This window comes from Carcharhinus amblyrhynchos, chromosome 11 (genome assembly GCF_965287045.1).
Source record: "Carcharhinus amblyrhynchos chromosome 11, sCarAmb.v2.hapA, whole genome shotgun sequence".
In the NCBI taxonomy this organism is placed as follows: Eukaryota; Metazoa; Chordata; class Chondrichthyes; order Carcharhiniformes; family Carcharhinidae; genus Carcharhinus; species Carcharhinus amblyrhynchos.
The window spans coordinates 54,981,287-55,007,403 of NC_137334.1; the positions used below are offsets into that span (position 1 = coordinate 54,981,287).

A 26,117-nucleotide genomic window follows, 5' to 3' on the forward strand; every position below is an offset into this window, starting at 1 on the left:
GGACAGCTTTATGCTGTGGATTTGCATGCATTATAAAACTGGTTAAAGCTGGCAGATTAATCTCCTTTAAGACCTTCACTACTGCATACAGACATCAGCACATACTAAATTAAAATCAAGTGATTGTACGCGTCAATCCCAGGATGGATGGCACCCAGGGTGAACGTCACTTCTAGATTTAACTGAGTCGGTTGTGGTTGTAGAGGCCAATTTATGAACTGCATTCTCTTCTGCAGCTGGCACAGATGAATAGTTGGCCTGGCATCAACTGATGTTTTGTTACTTCTGGCAGGTTCTCTTTTCCACCATCTGGTCATATATTCTCTCTCCCCTTTAGCCCTGTCTATCCTGTCTGCTTGTCTCTAGGCACTCTGGCAACAGAGTGCCGACTTCCCATGCATCGACTCCAATCCACAGTTTAAAACATGGGGCTCCAATGAAATAAGATGAAGTAGTTGAAAGTGCTATATATTTAGCCTAAATTTTCAAACTCCTTTTGATTATTTTGACAGTTACTGGTGGACAGAAAACCTAAGCTCCGAGGTCATTCTTTACCACAACATGCAATGCTGCACATAAAGATCAGTGATGATAGAAAATACCAATAACCCAAATTATAGAGATAAAGCAGTTATCAAGAGAGAGCAGTGTGAAGGAATATGGATACAAGGCAAAAATAATGTAACAAGAAATTGCTCTTTGGCTTTTAAGGATCGCAAATAGGTAAAGTTCAAATGCAAAGTGATGGACAGTCCAATTTATTAACTCTTGGGCAAGTTTAAAAACCATCATTCAAACATGAACTGCTCTGTTCTACAAAGGATAGTTCCATAAACCCAAGTGCACATTAACCTCTGAGCTTTGCAATACTTTCAATTATCCACCTCTCTATTCATAACTTTGAACCCATTTCTTAACCATAAATATATCTAGCTACTTTTCACCGCCATTAACATACATACACATGAGCACACAGTTAGGAGCAGGACACTTGGCCCTTTGAGCCTGTGTTGTCATTCAATAAGGGCACAGTTGATCTGACTGCATGCATTCCATTTACCTCAACAATATTTCGCTCTCTTTTTAATCAAGAATTTATCCATCACTACCTTGAGAACATTCAAAGACTCTGCTTCCACTAGCTTTTGAGCTGGTCTGAACCGTACTGGGACCAGAGTCCTGGCGAATCGTATAACTAGGACTGTAGATAGGGCTTTAAACTAATGGCGGGGGGGGGGAAGAAGGGAGGGTGCGAGGGTAGGTGAAATTACAGTGTCTAAAGTAAAGGAGAGGGTACTGGTACAGGAAGAGGTCAAGGACATCCCAATAATGAAGGGAGTAGGGAGCATGAGTAAGGTTGGTAGCATTCCTTCAAATTAGGGTCCAAGTGAAGGCTGGGATGAAGACACTTTATCTGAATGCACGAAGCATTCGGAACAAAGTGAATGAGCTGGTGGTGCAGATCAGCACAAATGGATATGATCTGGTGGCCATTACAGAGACGTGGTTGCAAGGTGACAGGGACCGGGAGTTGAATGTCCAGGGGTATCATGTGTTTAGGAAGGATAGACGGTAGGAAAAAGTTGGGGGGGGCGGGGAGCGGTAGCTCTGCTGATTAAGGATAGTATCAGGGTGGTAGTAAGGGAAGATATAGGCGCCAAAGACCAGAACATGGAATCGTTGTGGGTGGAGATAAGGAACAGTAAGGGGAGGAAGACGCTGGTGGGTGTGGTCTGTAGGCCCCCAAATAATGACCTGGAGGTGGGGCGGGCTATAAGCGCGCAAATAAATGATGCGTGCAGGAATGGAACGGCAATAATTATGGGGGATTTCAATCTACATATTGATTGGTCGACCCATGTTGGACGCAGTGGGCTTGAGGAAGAGTTCTTGGAATGTTGCCGGGATAGTTTCCTTGAACAGTGTGCTCTGGAGCCGATGAGGGAGCGAGCTATCTTAGATATGGTGTTATGTAATGAGGCAGGTAGAATTAGGGACCTTGTTGTGAGGGATCTGCTTGGGAAGAGTGATCATTGTATGGTGGAGTTTTTGATGCAGATGGAGGATGAGAAAGTAGGATCCTGGACCTGTGTCCTTTGTTTGAACAGAGGGGAGTACGATAGGATGAGAGAGGAATTGGCAAATGTAGATTGGGGGCGCAGATTGGTTGGTAGGTCTGCTGAGGAACAGTGGAGGATCTTTAAGGAGATCTTTCTTGGTGCTCAACAGAAATTCATTCCGATGGTAAAGAAGGATCATAGGAGAAGAGATAATCAGCCGTGGATAACGAAGGTGATAAAGGAGACTATTAAATTAAAAGCTGATGCGTTTAGAGTAGCTAAAAGTAGTGGGCGAGAAGAGGATGGGGAGAGGTTTAAATATCAACAAAGAATGACGAAGAAGTTGATAAAGAAAGGAAGGATAGACTATGAATCTAGGCTAGCGCTAAATATAAAAAAGGATAGTAAGAGTTTTTATAAATATATAAAGAGGAGGCTGGCTAGGGTGAATGTTGGACCCTTAGAGGATGAGAGGGGGGATTTAGTGGTGGGGAGATGAGGAAATGGCTGAGGCCTTGAATAAGTTTTTTGCTTCAGTCTTCACGGAGGAGGACGCGAATAGTTTGCCGGGTATTAACGATGGAAAGATGGTAGGAGTTGAGGGCCTGAATGAGATCATTGTTACTAGAGAGGTAGTGCTCGACAGACTAGTGGGACTGATGGTGGACAAGTCCCCAGGACTTGCATCCCAGGGTTCTGAAGGAAATGGCGAAGGTGATAGTGGATGCCTTAGTGATTATTTTCCAAACCTCGCTGGATTCCGGGGAAGTGTCGGAAGATTGGAAAACGGCTGATGTTATGCCACTGTTTAAAAAGGGTAGCAGGCAAAAAGCAGGGAATTATAGGCCGGTTAGTTTAACGTCTGTTGTAGGAAAAATGCTTGAATCCATCATCAAAGAGGAAATAGCGAGGCATCTTGAGAAGAATTGTTTGATAGAGCAGACGCAGCATGGATTCGTTAAGGGGAAGTCGTGTCTGACGAATTTATTGGAATTCTATGAGCATGTGTCTAGTGCGGTGGATGTGGTGTTTCTCGATTTTCAGAAGGCGTTTGATAAGGTGCCGCACAAAAAGTTGTTACAGAAGGTTAGGGGGCATGGAGTTGGGGGTAAGGCGTTAGCGTGGATAGAGGATTGGCTGTCAAATAGGAGGCAGAGAGTGGGTGTCAATGGGTGCTATTCGGATTGGCGGTTGGTGACTAGTGGAGTGCTCCAGGGATCGGTGCTGGGGCCTCAGCTATTTACCATTTATATAGATGATCTGGAGGAGGGAGCCGAGTGTAAGATGTCGAAATTTGCTGATGACACAAAGATAAGCGGAACAGCAAATTGTGTGGAGGGTGTGGAAAGTCTGCAGAGGGGTCTAGATAGGCTGAGCGAGTGGGCGAGGGCCTGGCAGATGGAATACAATGTTGGCAAGTGTGAGGTTATCCACTTTGGCAGGAATAATAGTAGGAAGGACTACTACTTACAGGGCGAAAAGCTGCAGCGTGCTACGATGCAGAGGGACCTTGGGGTCCTTGTGCATGAGTCGAAAAAAACTCAGCCTACGGGTGCAGCAGGTGGTCAGGAAGGCGAATGGGATGCTGGCCTTCATAGCGAGGGGGATTGAATACAAAAGTAGGAAGGTCTTGCAGCAACTGTACAGGGCACTGGTGAGGCCACAGCTGGAGTACTGTGTGCAGTTTTGGTCGCCGCACTAGCACAAGGATATTTTGGCCTTGGAGGGAGTGCAGAGGAGGTTCACTAGGCTGATACCGGAGTTGAGGGGGTTGAGCTATGAAGAGAGGCTGAATAGACTGGGCTTGTACTCGTTAGAGTTTAGAGGGATGAGGGGGGATCTCATTGAGACGTATAAGATGATGAAAGGGATGGATAGGGTAGAGGTGGAGAGGTTCTTCCCGCTCAGAAAGGACAGCAGGACTAGACGGCACAGCTTCAAGATAAAGGGTGGGCAGTTTAGAACAGAGTTGAGGAGGAACTTCTTCACTCAAAGGGTGGTGAATCTCTGGAATTCTCTGCCCGTTGAAGTGGTGAAGGCTACCTCGCTAAATATATTTAAGACGTGGGTAGATAGGTTTTTGGCAGGCAAGGGGATTAAGGGTTATGGGGAGAAAGCGGGAAAGTGGAATTGAGCCACTTCAGATCAGCCATGAACTTATTGAATGGCGGGGCAGGCTCGAAGGGCTAGATGGCCTACTCCTGCTCCTATGTTCTTATGTTCTTAGAAAGGGAGTTCCAAAGACTCAGAAAAATGATTTTTTTCATATCTCAGTCTTAAATGGGAGACCGCTTATTTTTAAACAGTGGGCCCCAGTTCTATATTCTCCTTGAAGAGGAAACATGTTCTATGCATCCACCCTGTCAAGAGCCCTCTAAATCTTACATGTTTCAATCAAATCACCTCTTAACTCTTCTAAACTCCAGCAGATACAAGCCTAGTCTATCCAATCTTTGTATGCAAGACAACCCACCCATTCCTAGTAATAGTTTAGTAAACATTCTCTGAATGATTTCCAATGCATTTACATCCTTTCATAAATAAGGAGACCTACAACATTCCAGATGTGGTCTCACCAGTATCCAAAACAACTGAAGCATAACCTTCCTACTTGTATATTCACTTTTCCTCACAATGAACAAGAACATCCTATTAGCTTTCCTAACTACTTGCTACATCTGCATACTAACCTTCTGTAGTTCATGCACTCGGACACCCAGATCCTTTTGAATCTCGGAGTTCTGCAATCTTTTACCATGTCGCTAATATGCTTCTTTTTTATTTTTCCTACTAAGATGGCCAAATTCACAACTTCCTACATTATACGCCATTTGCCAGATCTTTGTCCACTCATTTAACCTATGTTCCCTTGTAGCATCCTTATGTCCTCTGTTTGATTTAGGTTCATTCCTTATATATTCATAGCATGGACTGTTCACCTGGTGATCAACCAAAATTAGCAAAAGAATCAGGAGTCCTCAAATTACTGAACGCGATGGATTGGTTGGTTTCTCCAGTTTGGTCTACCTTAATCCTCTCCAACAGCACCCAAATCATTAACTACTATGCTCTTACATACATTAACCTGCAACTTATTGAGCTGGCATCACATATTACTAGTACCAGCACCAAACAAGAGTAACAGCTTGACACCTGCCTACCTATTATCCATGAAAACTCTTGGAAAAGAAAAATGGATAGCCCTTTCTTGCAGTTTGAGATAATTTGGGTTCCACTATGCAACGAGAAAGGTCCTAAGTAAAAAGACATCTTCAATTTTTGATCTGAAATCTCCCCATATATCTATTACACTATATAAGTAGACAAACTTTTGAAATTTCTTCAATAATTTTCAGGTGACATTAAGCCTTTTCAGCATTTTTTGAAATTAGCTCAGATAATTTTATAGTGTTTCACAGAAAAGTTTAATTTGGTATGTTCCTAACCTTAACTGCTGAAGTCTTGAAACATGTGTATTTTCTTTCCTCCAAAATAGCTTATTTATTTATTAGTCACAAGTAGGCTTACATTAACATCGCAATGAAGTTACTGTGGAAAACGAGGTAAAGTCTTTTTCAAATTCAGCTGAAAATTATTAAAGAAGTTTCAAAACTTGAGGAGTTTGTCTACTTCTACTGTGTAATGGGTATGTGGGAGATTTCACAGCATTTAAAATATTTTGTCACACTTCATTTATACAGATTCAAATAATGTTTGGCTTAAAATCTGATAGCCTTGAAATCTATTGCTGAATTCTTATTTAATAAACATGGATGTGAATAAAATGTAACATTTAAAAAATCTAGCTACTTATTCTGGGTACAATCATAACTGTTAGCCAAATGTGCATAGCCAAAAAAAAGCACTGATAAAAATTCCATAAAAGCTAACGTATTGAGATTTGTGCATATGTAGTCTCACTTTGTTGCACATAGTAATATTTAATTTAAAAATATATTTTTAGTGAATTGTTAGACATAAAATTGATACCAAAAGCTTTTATACATAAAGCATAAGACACTGAAAGAAACAGCTCTAATTTTTGCAGTAAAGCTACCAAGGACTTTGGGGGATAATTATGGCGTCCGTAAAAAAGATTGTTCTGGTTACATGAAATGAACACAACACTGAAAAATACAAGAAAGGCCCAAATATGTGAAATGCCAGTCTGTAATCTAGAAGCAGCTATTCCCGGAAATCACATTTGTGTTTAACTGACAGATCAATACATTGACTGTACATTTCAATCACAATTCATAACAGAGGTTGCAATAGTTGCATAAACCCAAAGCTCCTACTTTTTTGGCACACTTAAGTTCATTATAACTGACTTACCATCAAAAGGGTGGAATAAAACTGTGCTTGGTATGAATGAGTAAACACTTAAAATTGTTGCTCAAAGATACAAATACGATAACTTGGTAAACGTTAAAAGCAGCAAATTAAACATATAGTTGTACCTGTTGTCTCATCATCTTCAGTTGCTCCTTTTGTTTCCGTTTTTCTTCTGCTGCCATTATTGCTGGAAAGAATATTTGCCCAGTAAATTCAGCAGGTCTAAACAAACAATCCAAAAATCTGTAACCTTTTTGTGCAATAGGTGCCAATCCCAATGAACAATTGTTTTCAAGTACTTACCTTGTTGTTTTCTAGCTTCTTTAGCTTTCTGTGCCAATGCTTGCTTTTCAAGTTTCTGCATCATCTTTAATTCTGCTGCTTTCCTTGCATATGCTGAAAACATTTCACAATAAAATTCAAGTAATTGGCTTTTGATAATGAAATGTAATGCATCCAGTTTATATATGCTTACCTTGAGCTTCCAATTTTCTTAACAGTTTTGCATCACTGTTCTTCTGAAAATCTGGTCTTGCAATATTTGGTGGCCTGCCTTTACGACGTCTCATTTTAGATTCGTCTCTAGCGCGTTGCTTTTCTGGATTCGGTGGACGGCCTCTCCGTCCTTCCATTGCCTTTATTTTTGGCAATATTTCCTCACTTTTTAAATGGCACCACTGCATACCCTGAAATGATGTTTTGCAGAACTTTTTTTACATTAGTCTAAACTGAAATTTTTTTAATAGTTTTAAATTAAAGCTCATGTACAACATACCTAAATTGTTCACTTTTATTAATGCAGTATTCTTCATTCTTTCAATTACATAATATTTCATATGTCATTCATAGGTTGATTTGTATCACAAGCAAAATTATTTGGGGTGACTACCCCTATGGGCAGTTTAAATCCTGAAACCGCAGAACTTATTTCTCAAATATGTATGCTATCTGATTATTTGAATTTCTTTTGTTCCAAATAGAATACTTTGTGACATTTTGCATCACTCAGGATAATTATGATATCTTCATGGGGAAAGGTATTTTCCATCCCTTTATTAAAAATTATTTCCAAAATAACTAATTCTACGAAGAGAAGTGAATCTGCCTTACACAGGTTTTCCAATAAATCTAAAGGGATTGCCAAGTACAAAACTGATGTATACTAAACCAATCTCTAGAGGTTATGCAAGGCAATATTACTGGGAATAAAAAAACTGTCAAATTAGTATCACTGAGGTGGTATTGTGTATGTCTCACAGCTGAAGATAATGTTCAAAGCATCATGCTAAAATGCACCTGTTTGCACCCTATTTCAATTGGCGCTTGGTAAAAGTACAAGGGTTCAAGAGAAACAAAGAACTTGCATTTATGCAGTACCTTTTAGGAAGTCTAACAAAGCTTTACAGCCAATTAATCACTTCAGAAGTGCAAACACCACTGTGACGTATGCATAAAGAGCAGCAAATACATTCACAGTAAAATCCCACAACCAGCAGTGAGATAATAGCAAATTACTTCACCTTTTGGTGTTAGTGAAGGGATAATTGTCGGCCTGGGAACTTCGAGAATCCATCATGCACTTCATAAAATTTTTAATAGACAAGCCTCAAATCAACGCTTATCTGGAAGATTACATTACCAACAACGTGCCATTCCCTTAGTACTGCTTAAAGTCAACCTAGACTATGTGGGGTTTGCACATATGACTTTGGAATCAGAATCTTAAGAGTTACCATTGAGACAAGCTGATATTCATTAAAATTAAGCATTTACAATAATACCTGCCTATTCTTAGCTACACAAATGACCTAAAATTAGAGGGGGAATATTACGGTTTGCGGATCATAACAAATATGGTAGGCAATTAAAAATGAACAGGAAAAGATTTTCTATCTCGTATGGGCACATCAGTTTGATGAATATTCTTTGTAACATTTCAAACAATGAAAGCCTGGAGTTAAAAAAAGGAAATTCAGCTATGATGCATTCCTGAGTGATTGCCATCCTCATCCAAAATAATGGTCAAAAGTTATTGCTTCAAATGAAATTTGGAGTTGTAAATCTCATTTGTATAGAATTAATGATACAAGTATTACAATTATTTAATTTGGTCTTTGTAAGTCACACGTCAACAAAGATGATACTGCATTGCCTAAGTTTCCTCTTTCCCACAATATGTTGTTAAGGCACTGATTTCATGTTGGGAAGAGTTTATAGACACTAGCCGTGCTCACTTACCTTGCTCAAGCAAGCAACTTCAATACATACTAGCCAGTAGGAGGCCTCAACATAACCCTCTCCATCCTGACATGCGTAACTCCATGAGCAGGAGTCAGTGGATATCAAAGAGCAGGAAAGCTTGGACATTTTTCTCTATCTACAACTAACAGGTGGTGAGTATGCTTGACTATCCCGCTCTGGTTGACATTGGCAAACAGCATAAACCAGAGACCGAAACAGAGATAATCCTGGTTTGTATTTCTCAGTCCCCTGCCATGAAGTCCACTGGCCCTCTGGTCTAGGGAAGAGACCATCTAAGATTTACAGTTAGTGAAAACCAAATTCATGATAAATGTCAACAGTAACGATCTGTAATTAAAACCAGCATTACCTCAGGCCCATCTCTGGCTTCATAGAAGTCACCAACCTTCATTTTTGAACTGAAGCTAAAATTATCTCTAGTGATGTCTGTTATTCCATTCCTAGTAAGGTACTATAAGAAAGAAAATAAGTGAAAGAATATTTATAAATCAGCAGCAAGTATTTTTACTGATTGTTTAAATATTTACAATATTACATAAATACATTTAAATCTGAAGTGATACTAACAAATCTTTTAATGGGATTGCACATGGTGAATGATTGGGTACATTTTTTAAACAATGGGGCAATATCCATTAAGTGTGACAGGGAAAGTGTTACAGGGGCTAAGCATGGAACTTACAGGAAATAAATGTGATAGTTACAAGCTATGTGTACAGGAGGTGCTCAATAAAAATATCTTTTATAAGTAACAGTAGATCTCTCACTTCAGTGTTTAGAATGAATCAAAGATATCGTTTTATGACAATCTAATTTTTCATGCCATTTATAGAACAAAATGTTTCCCACTAATTTACAGTGCGTAAATAAAGACATTCCATTGCATTAAATAGTATTCTGAATGTTTAATGATGTTGCTGGAATGTAATTCCACAACAATGTCCATTATTCTGTGAAAACCATAAAAGAAAAACCCTCAAGTTACAGGTGGCTGATATTTACCATTACTGGAGAAAATAGGGTTTCACACATTTGGGGATATCTCAAATTTTGGAAGTAATACGGATAGTCACAGATTGTAGTAACTGCACTTTGATTAAAAATAAAACATTAAACTTGGAGTTGACTATATACTGTTGCTGATATTTGACAGCATGCATGGATGTGGGGGTCTATTGGTTTGTATCTATGGAAGAGAGCCCTGAATTTTAAGAGAAAAGGGAATGTAAACTTCAGAGCAGCAGTAGATATTTAGGCCTCAATTTTAACAGTATAAGTGTGTTCGTTTCGACTGAGTGAAAATTTTGCCCATATTATTGACCTGTAATGAGGGAAGAGTGAACTAGTATGAGGGTATAAGTGTCAGGGCAACGTACATACGTCACATTTAAACTGCCTGTGCCATTGCTGTAGAAAAGTTATCAATGCTAAGATAAGGCATTGCGTGAGAGTGATTTATAGGGAAAAAGGGAACAACAGTACCAGTTCAGTAGCAAAATTGGCCGACGTTATCACTTAACATTGCAATCCAATTAGACCACTGCCTACTTGCATTACAAGCAATTGTTACAAGTTAGTGAGCACATTCTAACATCGGAATCCTATTAGAATTGGTAAATCACGATGTAGGAAATGTGAGCTCATGGAAAGAAGGTGGATGTCATACAAAATATTGAATACTAAAGCAAAAACAAATAAAATGTTAAAATCAATACAACTCATTAAATCCCAACAATATATCACAGGAAATTGAAAAGTAATTAATTTTACCTGCAAATTACAATTCTTAAGTATGTTTCAGATTCAACAAGATTTGGGAAAACATAATTTTGTGAAATTATGACTCAGCAATTACCTTGATTACTTCAGGGTACTGACGAAGTTTCTTCCCACAAGGAGCATAATAAATCACCTCACCCTGGAGACGGCCACCAACAGTCTTAATTCTGGTCTCTCTCTGCCACCTAATCAACAAAGAATCCCATTAATTTCAAGTGATAAAGGACAACATTAATCAGATTCCCTACTGCGTTTTAATTTTAATTAGCATAATTAGTGTTTGTGACAGTAATATTTAATACTAGCAGAAACCAGCAAGACATTTGTGGTCACATCAGTATCTTTATTGCAATAGTACTTTTTGATATAAACAAGTCAAAGCTTCATAGCTACATGATAACTGCTCCTTCCTTGAATCGAATTTTGTGCAGTGGCACGGCCATTGGAATTAACCCTGGAGGGTATAGACCATCATCTTCTTCATCTATAGAATCAATGCGGCTGTATTCCTATAATTCACACTGACAGCTTCTGAGAGACTTTTTTTTATTCAAATCTAGCAAATCTCAATTTTCGACACAAAATTAGCTCCTGAATAAGGCAAAGCCTGATCACAGGTAGTCAGCAAAGAGAGGTCATGCTGAACAAACTTGACTGAATTTTTTGAGGAGTGACCAGGGTGTAGACGAGGGCAGTGCAGTTGATGCAGTTTATATAGATTTCAGCAAAGGCTTTGACAAGATCCCACGTGGGAGATCGGTAAGGAAGGTAAATTCACATGGCATAAAGGGTAATTTGATGAAGTAGATTCAAAATTGGCAAAGTTGTAGGATGCAGAGGGTGATGACTGAAGGCTCTTTAGTGACTGAAAGCCAGTGTCCAGTGGCTTACCATAGGGAACTGTGCTAGGCTCCCTATTATTCGTCATTTATATAAATAACATTGATAACTATGGGAGGGGTAGAATTAGTAAGTTTGCAGTTGCCAGAAAGATCGGACGGGTGGTTAACAGTGAGGCAGAGTATCTTGGGCTACTTGAAGATATAGATAGAATGGTCAAATGGGCACATAAGTGGCAGATGGAATTTAACCCTGAAAAGTGTGAGGTGATACGTTTTGGAAGGAGTTTGAAATTTGAAAAGAAAGTATTCAATGAATGTTATGACACTAGGAAGTTCTGTGGAACAGAGGGACTTTGGCATTTCTGAAAGCAGAAGGCAAGTTAGTAGGATGGTGAAAAGAGCAGATGGGATTTTTGTCTTTATCAATCAAGGCATAGATTACAAAAGCGGGGAAGTTATGTTGGAATTGTATAGGACTTTGGTGAGGCCACCAGCTAGAGAACTGTGTGCAGTTCTGGTTGCAATATTATTGGAAGGATGTGGTTGCACTGGAGGAGATGCAGAGGAGATATACCACGATGCTGCCTGGGATGAAAAATTTAAGTTAAGAGAGCTTGTGTAAGCTTGGGTTGTTTTCGTTGGAGCAGAGAAGACTGAGGGGCAACCTGATTGAGGTGCATAAGATTGAGAGACATGGACAGAGTGGATAAGGAAGTGCTTTGCTCTTTAGTTGAAGGGTCAGTCACAAGAAGACGCAAGTTCAAGGCGAGGGGCGGGAGGTTTAGGTGGGATGTGAAGAAAAACCTTTTTACCTAGAGGCTGATGACAATCTGGAATGCACTGCCTGGAAGGATGGTAGAGGCAGGTTATCTCACATCCTTTAAAAAATATCTGGTGAGCACCTGGCACATCATAACATTCAGGGCTAAGGGCCAAGTGCTGGCAGATGGGATTAGGTGGGAGTTCAGGGGCTTCTAACGCGTCAATGGGCCAAAGGGCCTCTTCTGCACTGTATGGTTCTATAATTCTAAGTCTCTTCTGCACCCTCTCCATGTTGCTGACATATGTTCTGTGGTAATGAACGCAAAACTGTGGACATAATAATCTCAGTGGTGGGAAAGCTTTTAGGACCAATAATCTGGAACAAAGTTAACACTCACTTGGACAAATGTGGATTAAGCTAGAAAGGCCAGAACAGGTTTGTCAAAAGCAAATCATGTTTAACTCAGTTGATTTCACTTTTTTGATGAGGTAACAGAAGGGATCATGAGGATAACGCCATTGATATGGTGTATGTTAGCTTCCAAAAGGTGTTTAATAAAGTGCTCAATAATAGGTTTGTCATCAAAACTGAAGCCCATGGAATAAAAGGGACAATGGAAATATGGACCTGAAGTTAGCTAAGTGACAGGAAACATTGTGTAGCAGTTAACAGTTGTATCAAGACTGGAGAAAGGTAGAGGTCGGTACTAGAATTGCTTTTCATGATTCATGTTAATGATTAGACTTGGGTGAACAGAGCACAATTCTGAAATTTGTAAGTATTCTCAAGTGTAAGAAGGATAGTTATACACTTCAAGGGGGCATAGACAGGTTGGTGGAATGGACAGACACATGGCAAATGAAATGTAATGCAGAGAAGGTTTAGTTTGGTAGGAAGGAGGAGTGTCAATATAAAATAAAGGGTACAATTCTAAAGGGAATGCAGGAACAGACAGGTGTATGTGCACAAATTGTTAGTGGCAGAACAGGTTTAAAAAGCGGCTGAAAATGTAGATAGAATAAATAGAGGAAAAGAATACTAAAGCAAGGAGGTTATGATGAACTTTTAAAGAAAACAGTTTCAGACTCAATTGCACAACTGCATCCAATTTTAGACAAGCAGTTAAGAAAGAATGTGAAGACATTAGCGTGGGTACAGAGAAGATTTGCAAGAATAAGAACATAAGAAATAGGAGCAAGAATAGACCATACAAACCTTAAAGCCAGCTTCATCCTTCAACAAAATCATGGTTGATCTTCAGCCTAAACTCCACTTTCTCAACTGTTCCCTATATTCCTCAATTCCCTGAGATCAAAAGTCTATCTCAGTCTGACATGTGGGCAATGATAAAGCATTCACAACCCTTTGCAAAAAAGAGCTAAAAAAATTCCCAAACCTTTGAGGGAAGAGATTTTTCACCTCGGCCCTGAGACCACTGCCCTTATGTCCTAGGTTCCCCATCTCTGTGTCTACCCTAACAAGCTCCTTCAGAATCTTGTACTCAATTGCAGGAATGATTGAAATACTTCAGAGAACACCAATTTAAGAAGATTGGCTTAAGAACTGACAGTGACATGAAGAAAAACTCTTTTGCACAGCTAGCAGTTAAATGGGGAATGCACTGCCTATGAGGGTGAAGAAGTAGTAGATTCAATCATGGCTTCAAAAGTGAATTGGATCAGCACTTGAAGAGAAAAGAATTCCAGGGCTGCAGGAAAAGGGCAGAGCAATAGGACTAGCTATGTTGTTCAGAGAGACACAGCCATGATGGACCAACCCTCTGCTTTCTGTGGTATACCATTCTACATTTTAACTGCAGCCAAACCAATCATTTGTATTGATTTAGCACTTTTTTTTGCTTTTATACTCTATGCCCCACTCTACCATTCCCCCCTCCATAGCTGTCTCCTAATTAACACCCTTCCACTTTCAAGATATGTGCAACTGAAATCTCCAGTATTCTGCACAATTACCCCGTTAAAATTTTACAATTTAATGCACATGTCCCTTCCTTATTCTTCCTCCCAAAATACATTACCTCATATTGCTCCACTTTAATTGACATCTAATTTCTATCTACATGATCATTTGAAATTTCATTTTAATTCCTTTATTCATCCCCGAGTCACTCTGGCTTAAGGTGCATCACCTTTGCTGCTTTCTGTAGCTGAATCACTTCTTGTTTGAATATTTATTTGGTTCTAAAATCTGTTACAAAGATTAAACACCGGACAAATGGAAAATAAATGAGATGGGAGGTCAAGTAAAGCAGAACACTCTCATAACCAATTCATAAGCATTAGTGACTCCTTTGAAAGCAAATTCTTGAAAACAATATGTAGAGGAATTATATGTGATGGGAAGGTGAGAGTTGAAACATGACCTGTCTGTCATACTGCAACAAAGATCATGCCTGGGAAATGCCCCAGATTGACTGCAGCCAACAAGATTGCAGCAGGGCAGTGAGGGAGGCATCTATATCATACTTTTCATGTTCTCTAGAGGTTTCCAAAGCATTTCAGAACAAATTATGGGACTTCTTAAGCAGAACCTTCTGCCTTTAAATAGTATCAGAGTATAGCATTGATTTGTAAACAATATAAACTAGCCAGTCAATTCCAAAATCAATCCTTTTATCAAATATTATAATCTATGGTAGAAATACATGCCAGGAAAACTACTCTCTCTCTTGCAATTAAAGAACTTTACAACAAGACCAGCTTGCTAAATGATTTTCTCCACCAAGTTTCCACTGTGACATTTGTATTTCAAGTCAGACTTGAGTTACAAACCAAATATTCAACTGTAATACAAATAAAATAAATGGAACTCATATTATATAAAATGATTACCCATATTCCAAGGGAATACGCAGTTCTCTTTCATCCGTGACTCTTCTTCTTTTGCCTGAACCTATAAAGTCAAAACTCAGGTGTTATAAAAATGTCATTGGTGGACTAATAAACTTTACATGTAAACAAGACAATTTTGCAAGAAATGAAATGGCTACACAAATCCTGATGATGATCATGGTAAGCAGATGCAACTGTAAATCACTTCTAGAAGCCAATGTTTCTAAATCGATTCCACAATTTTAATTTCTTTTTCTCAAAACCTACCCTTTCAGAATTTCACAAGATAAAGGTTTAGTTTAATGTATACATCAGAAAGCATGTTCTGCTATCAAGTGAATTATTAGCAATTATATATAGTTAGACAAAATGCACTGTAAACTAATTGAGGACAACTAGATCTCCTATGCCATGCTGATTAATAACCTGCAATCTGGAGTATGGCTTCTGATGTTTAATGTGATCCCAACTGCAGCTGAGGTGCAATAAGCACATTGTTCATCATTGCAAATAGGTAAATATAAGCAATATATCACGTATTAAACAATTTACTGATAGCCTCAGACATTGTATTTGTAATACAATTTTGACATATCAAAATCTGAAGAAATGTGAAACTTCCTGTTTTCTCTCTGAAAATCCCTTAATTAACATTAATAAACACCTTTTGCTCTACCACCTACTATTTGTTTAAAATACTTTATTCAGTCTTCTTTTCTGCTTCCTCAAGATTCTTTTTTCCCCAATTCTTTTTCTCACATTGCTTTCCCAAACCTTTCCTTTCTCACAAACAAGAGGTTCATTCAGAAAAGAAAATCACACTAAATCTGAAGTCACACCCACTCAGCCAGGAACGAGCGAGTAAAATCAGACTGATTAAAGATTGAAACAAACAACGATAAAACATACGCTTTTCTCTCTTATTTATCAACATCGACTTGGTCCTGAAGATTTTGGTGCTACAGTAACTTGAGAGGAACCCCCACCCACCCTCATTTGAGTCAATGACCAATTAGTCAGTTACCAAATTTATACAGCCTAGTCCAACTAAGACGTACAAGTTTAAAATCACTGCCTCATCATGCACCTTTAGGCCTGGTGTAAATAGTTCTACTACGCAACTCAAAATTTTACATCTCAAAATCATCACTTATACGCTTTTACAATAGCTCAAACTGAAATAAAGCAATCTTGATAGGTTTTATTTTGCTTCATTATTTTCTGTTTCCTTCATGATCTGTGCTTTGTAAATGAACTGGCTGGTTGCCATGTTACCACATCACACTGAGGAAAGTGTATTTCCACAGAAGCAATGGTAAGCAACAGCTTTTATTGGGCATCAAAACATACACAAGAAATTTGTCAACACTTGCTGGAGATCACCAGCATCAAAGGTGCAGTTGAATTTCCAATTTGGATTTAAAATAAAATTCAGGCCCCACATCCATATGAAATAAACAGTCATAAAAATATAAATTTAGTTATATACTGCAAGCTTAACAGGGAAAATGTTGGGCAAAGACTGTATGCAGAGCTTAATTCAAGAATTTTTTTTTGTCTGAGATAGATACTCGATTAGAAAAATGTGAACAATATACTTGGACAAGTATGTGACATAGGTTAACTGCTGATTAGAAACTTACATATTGAGTGACAACGATTTCTGATTGCTTCACTGAACTGAACTAGCCAAATAAACATTGTGGCTACAAGGGCAGATTATGGGCTGAGTATTAAGTAACTTATCTCCTAACCCTTGAAAGCCTGTCCACCATCTATAAGACAAAAGTCAGAAGTATAATGCACTCAAAAAGCCAGACACCATCCAGAATAAAGCAGTCTGTTTGACTGGCATCCCATCAACCGTTCACTTCAGCCAGCAGAGGCACACCGTGGCTTTAGATTGTACCATTTCCAAGATGCACAGCAGCAACCCATCAAAGCTCTTTTGACAACACTACTAAACCTCTGACCACCACCATCTAGGACAAGGGCAGCAGGCACATGGGAACACTACAACTTGCAAGTTCCCCTTGAAATTGCACAGTGAAATACATTGGCAATAGTGAAAGAATGCTGAAGTATTGGAATTGTCCTGCCCCCACGAAGCTACATCCCCACCCTACCTCCCTCAACCAACTGCCCAACAGTACAGTGGGTATACCTACACCATGTGGAATGACATGATTTGCCATTACGCTCTCAAGGGCATTTAGGGATGAGCAGTAAGTGCCTTCCCAGCAATGCTCCCTCTAATTTTCTTTTGTTGCACACGTGCTCTCCATTTAAATAGGAGTGTTATTTAATTGTTTTTGCAATTACAAAGATGTGCAACTCTCAGATTAGGAATTGCATTATTTGAAAAACTGCTTGAACGCCTGATTTCCGTCCGACATTAAAATTAGCAACTGAGTTATGAAGTGGAGAATTCAGATTAAAAACTGAAATTTGTGATTTTTGGTGGAAGGCTTTTTTATCCTCTTAGACTTAAGACGATGCAGGCAGCTATTGTCACTTTTGTTACTTGGTTTCAGTGTAAGAATCAACCACATAGTGAAGGGCCAGGGGTGGTTAGTATACCTGGTTGCATTCTTCAAATCAGTTGTGTTTATGGTGAAAACTAACAACTTTCTATGTAATATTTTTTCTTGCCCTCACCAACAAATTACCAGATTAATCAAATTAATTTTCACAACTTGCTAGTTCTGAGTTTGAGATATTTGGGTTGCTAGCCCAGTGCCATTACATAAGTTAACACGTCTTGAAGAACAAATGTAGCTGATAATCCATTTTTCCTCTTAAACAACAGAAAAGTACCTAGAAATTTTAATAAGGTTATCTTGATAAATGAAACATAAGCATCTTGCAATGAATTCTGTCTTAAATTCCTTATTATTTATGTTCACAATATACTGTATTCTTATGTTCAATTTGACAAAATCCTCCCAGTCCTTTGTGACTTGCATAACCAATTCCAACTACAATAGCCACCAACTGCACCTGCGACACGAGCCGCCAAAAGTGTTTAGAACATGAACTGCCAACCAACCACACCTGGGACATGAGCCACCAGCCACACCTCGGGTACTAAGCTGCCAACCTCAACTGATTTGTTTCATAATATTTTTGGGGTTGAAAATTGTAAAGCTATTTTAAAGGTAAACAAAATTTTGTTTAAAAAAAAACAGAATGGAGGAGAGGACGATGCCTATATTCAAACAAATGTCCACGAGCATGCAGAATGTAGGTGCTAGACTTTCGAAGGAGAACATAACATTCCTACAAACTTTGTATTTGCAACAATTGTATGTTTTAAAACTGTCTCTTTAATTTAGGGAAAAATGGAGGAATGAAGGGGTTTGTGCCTGTTCTGAATTCTGCCAGACAACTAACCTGGGTGGCCTCGTTGTTAAGGGGGGCCCAGGTTGTTCTACTCCTGGAAAAAAGATGCAATATATTCACACCTGTAGTCAGTGGCAAGTGCACCTGTGTTGGCTGCAGATAGACAATTGGTCTTCAGGTCTCAGGTGTGATGAATGTCATAGAATCATACTGTGCAGAAGAGGCCCTTTGGCCCATCGAGTCCGTACCAACACATTAGAAACGCCTGAACTCCCACCTAATCCCATCTGCTAGCACTTGGCCCATGGCCCTGAATGTTGTGATGTGTCAAGAACTCATGCAGATTTTTTTTAAAGGATGTGAGACAACTCGCCTCTACCAGCCTCCCGGGCAGCACATTCCAGATTAATACCACCCTCTGGTTAAAAAAGTTTTTTCTCCCATTCCTCCTTAAAACTTCTGCCCTTCACCTTGAACCTATGTCCACTCACGACTGACCCTTCAACTAAGGGGAACAGCTGCTCCTTACCCATTCATTCCGTGTCTCTCATAATCTTGTACACTTTGATCAGGACATTCTCTCTCTCTCTTCTCCCCCCACTCCTCCCCCAATGTGGTGTCCAGAACAAAATATTCTAGCTGTGGCTTCACAAAGTTCTATACAATTCCAACATGACTCCCTTACTTTTGTAATCCACGCCTCAATTGATAAAGGCAAATGTCCAATATGCCTTTTTCACCACCCTACTAATATGTCCTTCTGCTTTCAGAGTTCTGTGTACAAACACAGCAAGGTTCCTTTGTTCCACAGAACTTTCTAGTGTCATACCATTCATTGAGTACCTTCTTGTCAAATTACTCCTTCCAAAGTGTATCATCTTACACTTTTCAGAGTTAAATTTCATCTGCCTCTTACCTGCCCATTTGACCATTCCATCCATATCTAGCTCTGCCTCACTGTTAACCACCTATCTAATCTTGGTGTCATCCGCAAACTTACTAATCCTACCCCCTACATAGTCATCAATGTCATTTGTATAAATAAATAATAGGGAGTCCAACACAGATCCCTGTGGTATGCCACTGGACACTGGCTTCCAGTCATTAAAGCAGCCTCATGTCATCACCCTCTGTCTCCTACAACTGAGCCAATTTTGAATCCACTTTATCAAATTACCCTGGATCCCATGTGAATTTACCTTGTGTACAAGAATCCCATGTGGGTTCTTGTCAAAGGCTTTGCTGAAGTCCACATAAACTACATCGTCTACACACCCGGTCACTTCCTCAAAAGTTCAATTGAATTTGTTAGGCATGACCTTTCTTTGATGAAGCCACGTTGAACATTCCCTGATCAAGCTTTGCCTCTCCAAGTGGAGATAGATGCTTTCCTTCAGAAGTTTCTCTAATACTTTACTCATCAGCCTGTAGTTTCCCGGTTTATTCCTGTAACTCTTCTTAAATAGCAGAACCACATTAGCAGTTCTCCGGTCATCTGGCACTTCCACCGTGGCCAGAGAGGAATTGAAAATTTGGGCCACAACCCCTGCAATCTCCTCCCTCGCCTCCCACAGCAACTGAGGGTACAATTAATCTGGACCTGAAGATTTATCCACTTTTAAAGCTGCCAATACCGATACCTTGTCCTTCCCTATATCAATTTGCTCAAGAACCTCACTGTTTGAATTCCTTACCATTCTCCTCATTCTCTTGGTGAAGAGGGATATGAAGTATTCATTCAACACCTACCAATGTCCCCGGCTCAGAATTTATACTTCAAACCATCCATTTAATTTCAAGACAGAGCAGAGTACGGGGAGGAGATTGCTAATTAGTATTTCTACTTGAAGGCCCATATGATTCATATCATGGGGATGGGCTTTCGGAAGTCAAAATCAATAGTAAGCCATTGAGTATCAGCTTAGAAAGTTTTCTAAGGTATGGTTGAATCCAACTGAATCTGGCAGACTGCAAGAGAGAGAACTAAAAGACAGAGACAGCGAATCTGAAATCTTAAGCAGAGAGAATGCTATCCCTGTCACTTGTCAGTCATCATATAAAACATGGGCAGGAGCCTGTTCTCAGATTGAAGAGACTGAGTTTGTGAAGATTTAAACAAGACCAGAAGATTCATCTAACTTGGCTAAAGGGAAGAGTCCCCAATTTGTGCCTCAATGTAAAAGTCAATCCTTGGATTAAAAACTGCCTGTATGGGAACAGAAACTACATGACGCAAACTTTCGGAAACTAAGAATTACTTTGGTCTGGTTCCTGGAACATAAAGTGTCTACTTAAGAAACAACGTACAACGGTTATGTGGACTTCTTGGCTGTGTAATCAGGTAAATGGAGGTGGTTCTTTTCTGTAGTTTAAAGTATAACTTGTCAACAAAAGTAATTTTTAGTTGTGTTGTTTTTAAATTTGTTTCAGGAAGTGGTAGAGGCGGCACGATGGCACAGTGAATAGCATTGCTGCCTCATAGTTCCAGAGACCTGGGCTCAATTCCCGGCTTGGGTCACTGTCTGTGAGAAGCTTGCACTTTGCCCAGTGTCTGCGGGGTTTCCTCTGGGTGCTCTGGTTTCCTACCACAGTCCAAAAATATGCGGGGTAGGTGCATTAGCTGTGCTAAATTGCCCCTTAGTGTCCCAGGACGCGTATGTTAGAGGGATCAGCGGGTTAAGTATCTGGGGTTTCGGAGATAGGGCCTAGGTGGGATTGTTGTCAGTGCAGACTCGATGGGCCAAATAGCCCCCTTCTGCACTGTAGTGATTCTACGATTCTATGAAGTCTTAAAACATGAAATCTTGTTGTGTAATCCTTGCAGTCAGTCACTGAAACCTCAAATATCTTTTTAAAAGTTAGCAGTCTAGTCTATAAGCTGATTGTAACACAACTTTAAATCAGAGGCCCATATCAAATATTACTTCATGAGCTAGGAGGACACAAGTCCATTAACACGCGCCCAGATTTCTTTCCATTTCAAGGTGAAAGCACAAGGGGCCTAATTTTAACTCTCAATGGATGGATTTTGAACTAGTTAAATCTTGCCCAACAATGTCTTGCTTGAGCAACAGTGTCACACTGGCACGCACCAATGTGATGTGCCATCATACAGACATCCTGCTTTCCAATTCCCAATATCCCTGCAAGACAAATCAAATATGTGCCCAAAATATTACATGTAATCAAGTTCTTGCCATAGGACCTATGAAAAAAAAGACTTTTCCAAATATTCATCCATGTATGTAACAGCAAATCCAAAATATTTTGAAAAATTGAAGACTTATGCACTTTGCAATGTAACCACAGCAAAGTTAAAAAAAAATTGATACAACTACTACAGTGATCACTGTACAATGAAAGGTACTCTCAACATAAAAGAAACTGAATCATTCCTCTAACAACACAGTTCCTCAATGCTTTAACCAGCTAAGGCATGCTGACAAAGAAAGCCTAGGTTTCACCCATACCTACTATGTGCTGCATTAAGATTTCAGCCCTGGCAGCAGTAGGGACACTATATCAGAGCTCAATTACCCTGCTTAGAAAGTGAACAATTGACCAGTTTTTCCCTGGTCATTGTCCAACAGCCCCATCGTAAGTGCACATAATGTGGAGATAAGGGAGGGCAGGAGTAGATTTTCAGTGATGCTGCTGCTCCCCCTGCCCTCACCACCTATAAGTGGTTGAACTGCTCATCAGTAGACATTTTGTAAGTCAATAAAAAAAAATTGAAAGGTTCTGCAGGAGGCTTGGCACCCCTCAAAAATTATTCTGACAAGAAATTGTTGTCTTCAGGAAAAGAGGAGGAGGAGAATGGAATGGAAGAAGTAAATATTACCAGATGGTGCAAATGAAGACGATGGGGTCCCTGTGTAGGCCAGTGTTGTAGATTCTGATGCCAATGAGCCAGGTGCTGACTTTGGAGTCTTCAATACATGGGGACTAATGGGCGTTGAGTGGGCTGACTGATTGGAAGTCTGACTTGAATGAGCAGCTTTGTTTAATTTATGAGGAATTTCTTCTCCTTCATTCTCTGTTTCGGTCTTATCTTGCTCCTTAACTTCTTCATCTGATCCATCTGTTTCTGTCTCTGAGTCACTATCAGCTTCTAATTGGAAAAGAATAAATATTTTAGAAATTCTATAATTAGCCCTGCCTAAAAACATGTGCAAAATTAAGATCTATGGTTACGCTGGTCATGACACTATACATATATGGTGCCACCTTTCATTTGAACTTTGAACTTCACATCATTGCAAATAAGTAAAATAGAAATCACAATTGCATTTCTGAAGCCATTAAATTGTTTTAAATTTGACTAAGAAAATGCAACTAAAATGTTATGTTAAATTCCTTCACATTTTCTCTACTTTGTTTCAGTTGAGAAGTTATGACATACAATCTATGCTATTTTGGTTTGAAAGCATAATACAAGAAATAGGAGTAGGTTATTTTGCTCTTTAAAGCTGCTTTGCTACTTAATACAATCATGGCTCATCTCTAGCTTCCACTCCACTTTCTTGCACAATCTCCATATTACTTAAATCACCTTTGTATCTATCTATCGATCTTTGCCATGGATATACTCAACAACTGAGCAGCCAAAGTCCTCTTAGATAAATAATTCCAAAGAACCATAATTCTCTGAGTAAAGGAATTTATTCTCATCTCTGTTCTAAATGGTCAACCAAGACTGTGCCTTCCTTAATTCTACTCTTCAGCCAGAAAATCAACTTTCAAGCATACAACCTACCAAGCCCTTTAAGGCTTTTATATAGTTCAATGAGATTGACTCTGGGAATATATGTCTAGCCTACTTAATCTCTCATCTTGGGCAACTGTTTCATCTTGGAGATCAGTTTTGTGATTTTTGCACTCCCAAGGCAAGTACATCCTCCCTTACTATAAACAAAAGTCTGCTTCAGCCAGAATTTACAAAAACATTCACAGAAAAATATCTGAATGTTACTGCTTTTAACGTAAAATTGATTAATCAGGTCCTCAGTAAATTTGAGAACACATGATCAAATCTTATGTCTAATAACGGTTGTTTGGAAAGTTAGATTAGGATTAAAACAATATTAAAATACTGGGTTTGGTCTCAACTGCAGTATTGTGTCCAATTCTGGGCACCATACACTTTAGGAAGGATGTGAAGGTATTGGAAAGGATACAGAAAAGATTCACCAAAATGGTTTCAGGAGTGGGGAACATCAGTTACATGGGTACATTGGAGAAGCTGGGGCTGTTCCCAAGGGAAAAGACAGAAGATTTGAATGAAGGTACACAAACTTGAAGGGTCTAGACAGTGTAGATACAGAGAAACTGTTCCCACTGGTGGAAAGGTGGAGAACCAGCCAACACTGATTTAAGGTGAAATTCAGAAAAATGAAAGGCAACATGTGGTAAAAATTTTTCTGTGAGTTAAGATTTGGAATGGACTGCCTGAAAAAATGTGGTGGAGATTGATTTAATCGCGGCTTTCAAAAGTGAACTGAATAATCATCTAAAGAGAAAAAGATTGCTGGACGACAAAAGGGTGGGAAAGTTGGACTAGCTGAGCTTCCCTTCCAGAGAGTCAGTACAGATTCAACGGGCCAAATAGCCTCCTCCAATGCTGTACCATTCCGATTCTATTCTATGAAATTTTTATCTTGAACCAATGAAAATCAAATCTTTCATCAATCCACAACTAGAATTGATGAATGAATACGTTGAAACATTTTATGATAAATTATTTATTGGGTTTCTTGTGTTGGTCAGAGGACATGGCTAAAGTTGGTCACTGCTAACTATTTCTCAGGCTTCAGAAAACACACATCCCAAGCTTGCTAATTAGCAACTTTTTTTTGTATAGCCTTATTTGCATAATGTGCAGATGCCGATGTTGGACTGGGATGGGCATAGTAAGAAGTCTCACAACACCAGGTTAAAGTCCAACAGGTTTATTTGGAATCACGAGTGACTCTTCCCCACGTGGGGAAGAAGCAGCACTCCGAAAATTCTTGATTCCAAACAAACTTGCTAAACTTTAAGCTGGTGTTTTGAGACTTATTACTTATTTGCATAAATTGATTGCTCCCATTATGTTTGGATTGGGACCCATCTCAAATTATTCAACAGTTTAAACCATTAAATACAAACATTTAATATAATTAATGTCCTGGAAATCTTGTTAATCTAATAGATTTGATTGACAGCTAAATCTGTTTTTAAGACAGACTTGAGAGGGGGACGTGGTCCCAATTCTGTGTAGCCTGTTGAACAGACAAGTTGGTAACAATGAACTATAGGAAGCAGACTCTGGCTGTTTCAGTTCAATTGTACAGGGACTCTGGTAATGATGGTAGCTAAATCTTTGGGTCAATTTAAGGTTAAGCACCAATGCTAGAAAAGTGTCTGCCATTTTAACACAGAGCATTGTAAATTTTATTACTGTTAATAAATGGCTTGTGCTGACTACTAATCATTTACTCATTGGTTTAACGTTCAATACTGTTCATTTATAGCATGAATTGTGACCTGGTATTCTTCTACCCTCTTGAAGTTGAGGAAATCACATGATAACATGCAATATATTTAATTATCCTGGAGTGGAGAAGACAAAGTTTTCTCTCTTTATTCCCATTTAAATAGATACTGGGCAGGAAAAAGTATACTCTGGCCATAAGGAAGAGGAGGGTCCATTAACAAGAATCACAGAATCCTACAGTGCAGAAAGAGACCATTCAACCCATTGAGTCTGCACCGACCACCATCCCACCTAGCCCTATCCCCATAATCCCATACACTGACTCTAGCTAGTTCCCCTGACACAAAGGGCCAATTTAGCATGGCCAATCCACCTATCCCATACATCTTTGGACTGTACGAGGAAACTGGAGCGCCCGGAGGAAGCCCACGCAGACACAGGGAGAATGTGCAAACAATCAGTACTATGCTCCTCACACTCTGCTTCCATTCAAGTGCCAAATATACCACATCTCATCATCACTTGAACTGGATGGTGAGTAGCAATGACACCAAAAATGCAACTGCTGTCAATGATCACATCAAGAAAGTAACAAGATGCTTTGTCTGCAAAAGGAAACACTTGCATTTGTGTAAAGGTGACATCACCTCAAAATCTTTCACAGTTAGCAAGTTTTCAAGAGCACGAAGCATTACTGAAGCCATTCACATGTTAAACAACTTTATACTTATCTCATAAAACTGCAAATCTACTTGGCCAGCCAGCATCTGGTGAGTCTGCAAGTGCCTAGATATTGGACCTTTTTCCATTTAATTCTTTCTTCCCCTCACCTTTAATAGCAATGGCAAAAGCTGACAAAAATTTAAAACTATTTTTGAAACTTTATAAATGCTGAAACAAACATTTATCTATATATGCAGCCACTTACTCTTTCTTATATGGCTCATCAATTTAAATTCACATGTTAACCATGGGGTAAATCTGAGAAGAATTTAATGTCAGTTCCGGATGAAGAACTGTGCTAAGCTCGCTGGTGAGATTTCTCACAGGAATTGAGTCTAATTAACATAATTTTATATTTCCTCGAGATTTATGCTACTTGCATGATGACCTCCCTCTGAATCACTCAGCCCAGGTCAATCTAATCTCTGCGATCAGTTGGGAACTCCACATAAATGTCTCCGTAGCATTTGCTCCAAATCCCTTTGACAGGCTGGCTGCTGGAAGCCATTTCTCAGAAGTAGTCTTGGCCAGATTCCTGAATGGTGTACAGCAGAGGTGGAATGTCCTCTATCCACAGTCATGCAACATCCTTCCAGCAAGGTGACTACCCTGCCTGGAGGCTGTGACAGCCTTAGTCAGTGCCAACTCACTGCAGGAGGGCAGGCCAGCAGTGTCATAAGAAGG

The 26,117-nt window shown here is 39.3% G+C and overlaps 1 protein-coding gene across 11 annotated transcripts in view; it reads right to left on the minus strand.

Annotated features, from left to right (window-relative positions):
• baz2ba (bromodomain adjacent to zinc finger domain, 2Ba) overlaps positions 1–26,117 on the minus strand; it is a 276,122-nt gene that overhangs the window by 71,280 nt on the left and 178,725 nt on the right. For 10 of the 11 annotated variants that reach the window (XM_080199128.1, XM_080199132.1, XM_080199131.1 and 7 more), the window contains 7 exons: positions 22,077–22,346; positions 14,894–14,954; positions 10,513–10,621; positions 9,007–9,108; positions 6,871–7,081; positions 6,699–6,791; positions 6,521–6,582 (listed from right to left, as the gene is read on the minus strand). In XM_080199128.1, coding sequence (XP_080055254.1) covers positions 6,521–6,582; positions 6,699–6,791; positions 6,871–7,081; positions 9,007–9,108; positions 10,513–10,621; positions 14,894–14,954; positions 22,077–22,346 — 908 coding nt within the window. The remainder of the gene's footprint in view (positions 1–6,520; positions 6,583–6,698; positions 6,792–6,870; positions 7,082–9,006; positions 9,109–10,512; positions 10,622–14,893; positions 14,955–22,076; positions 22,347–26,117) is intronic. The other variant, XM_080199127.1, reaches the window with a different exon arrangement.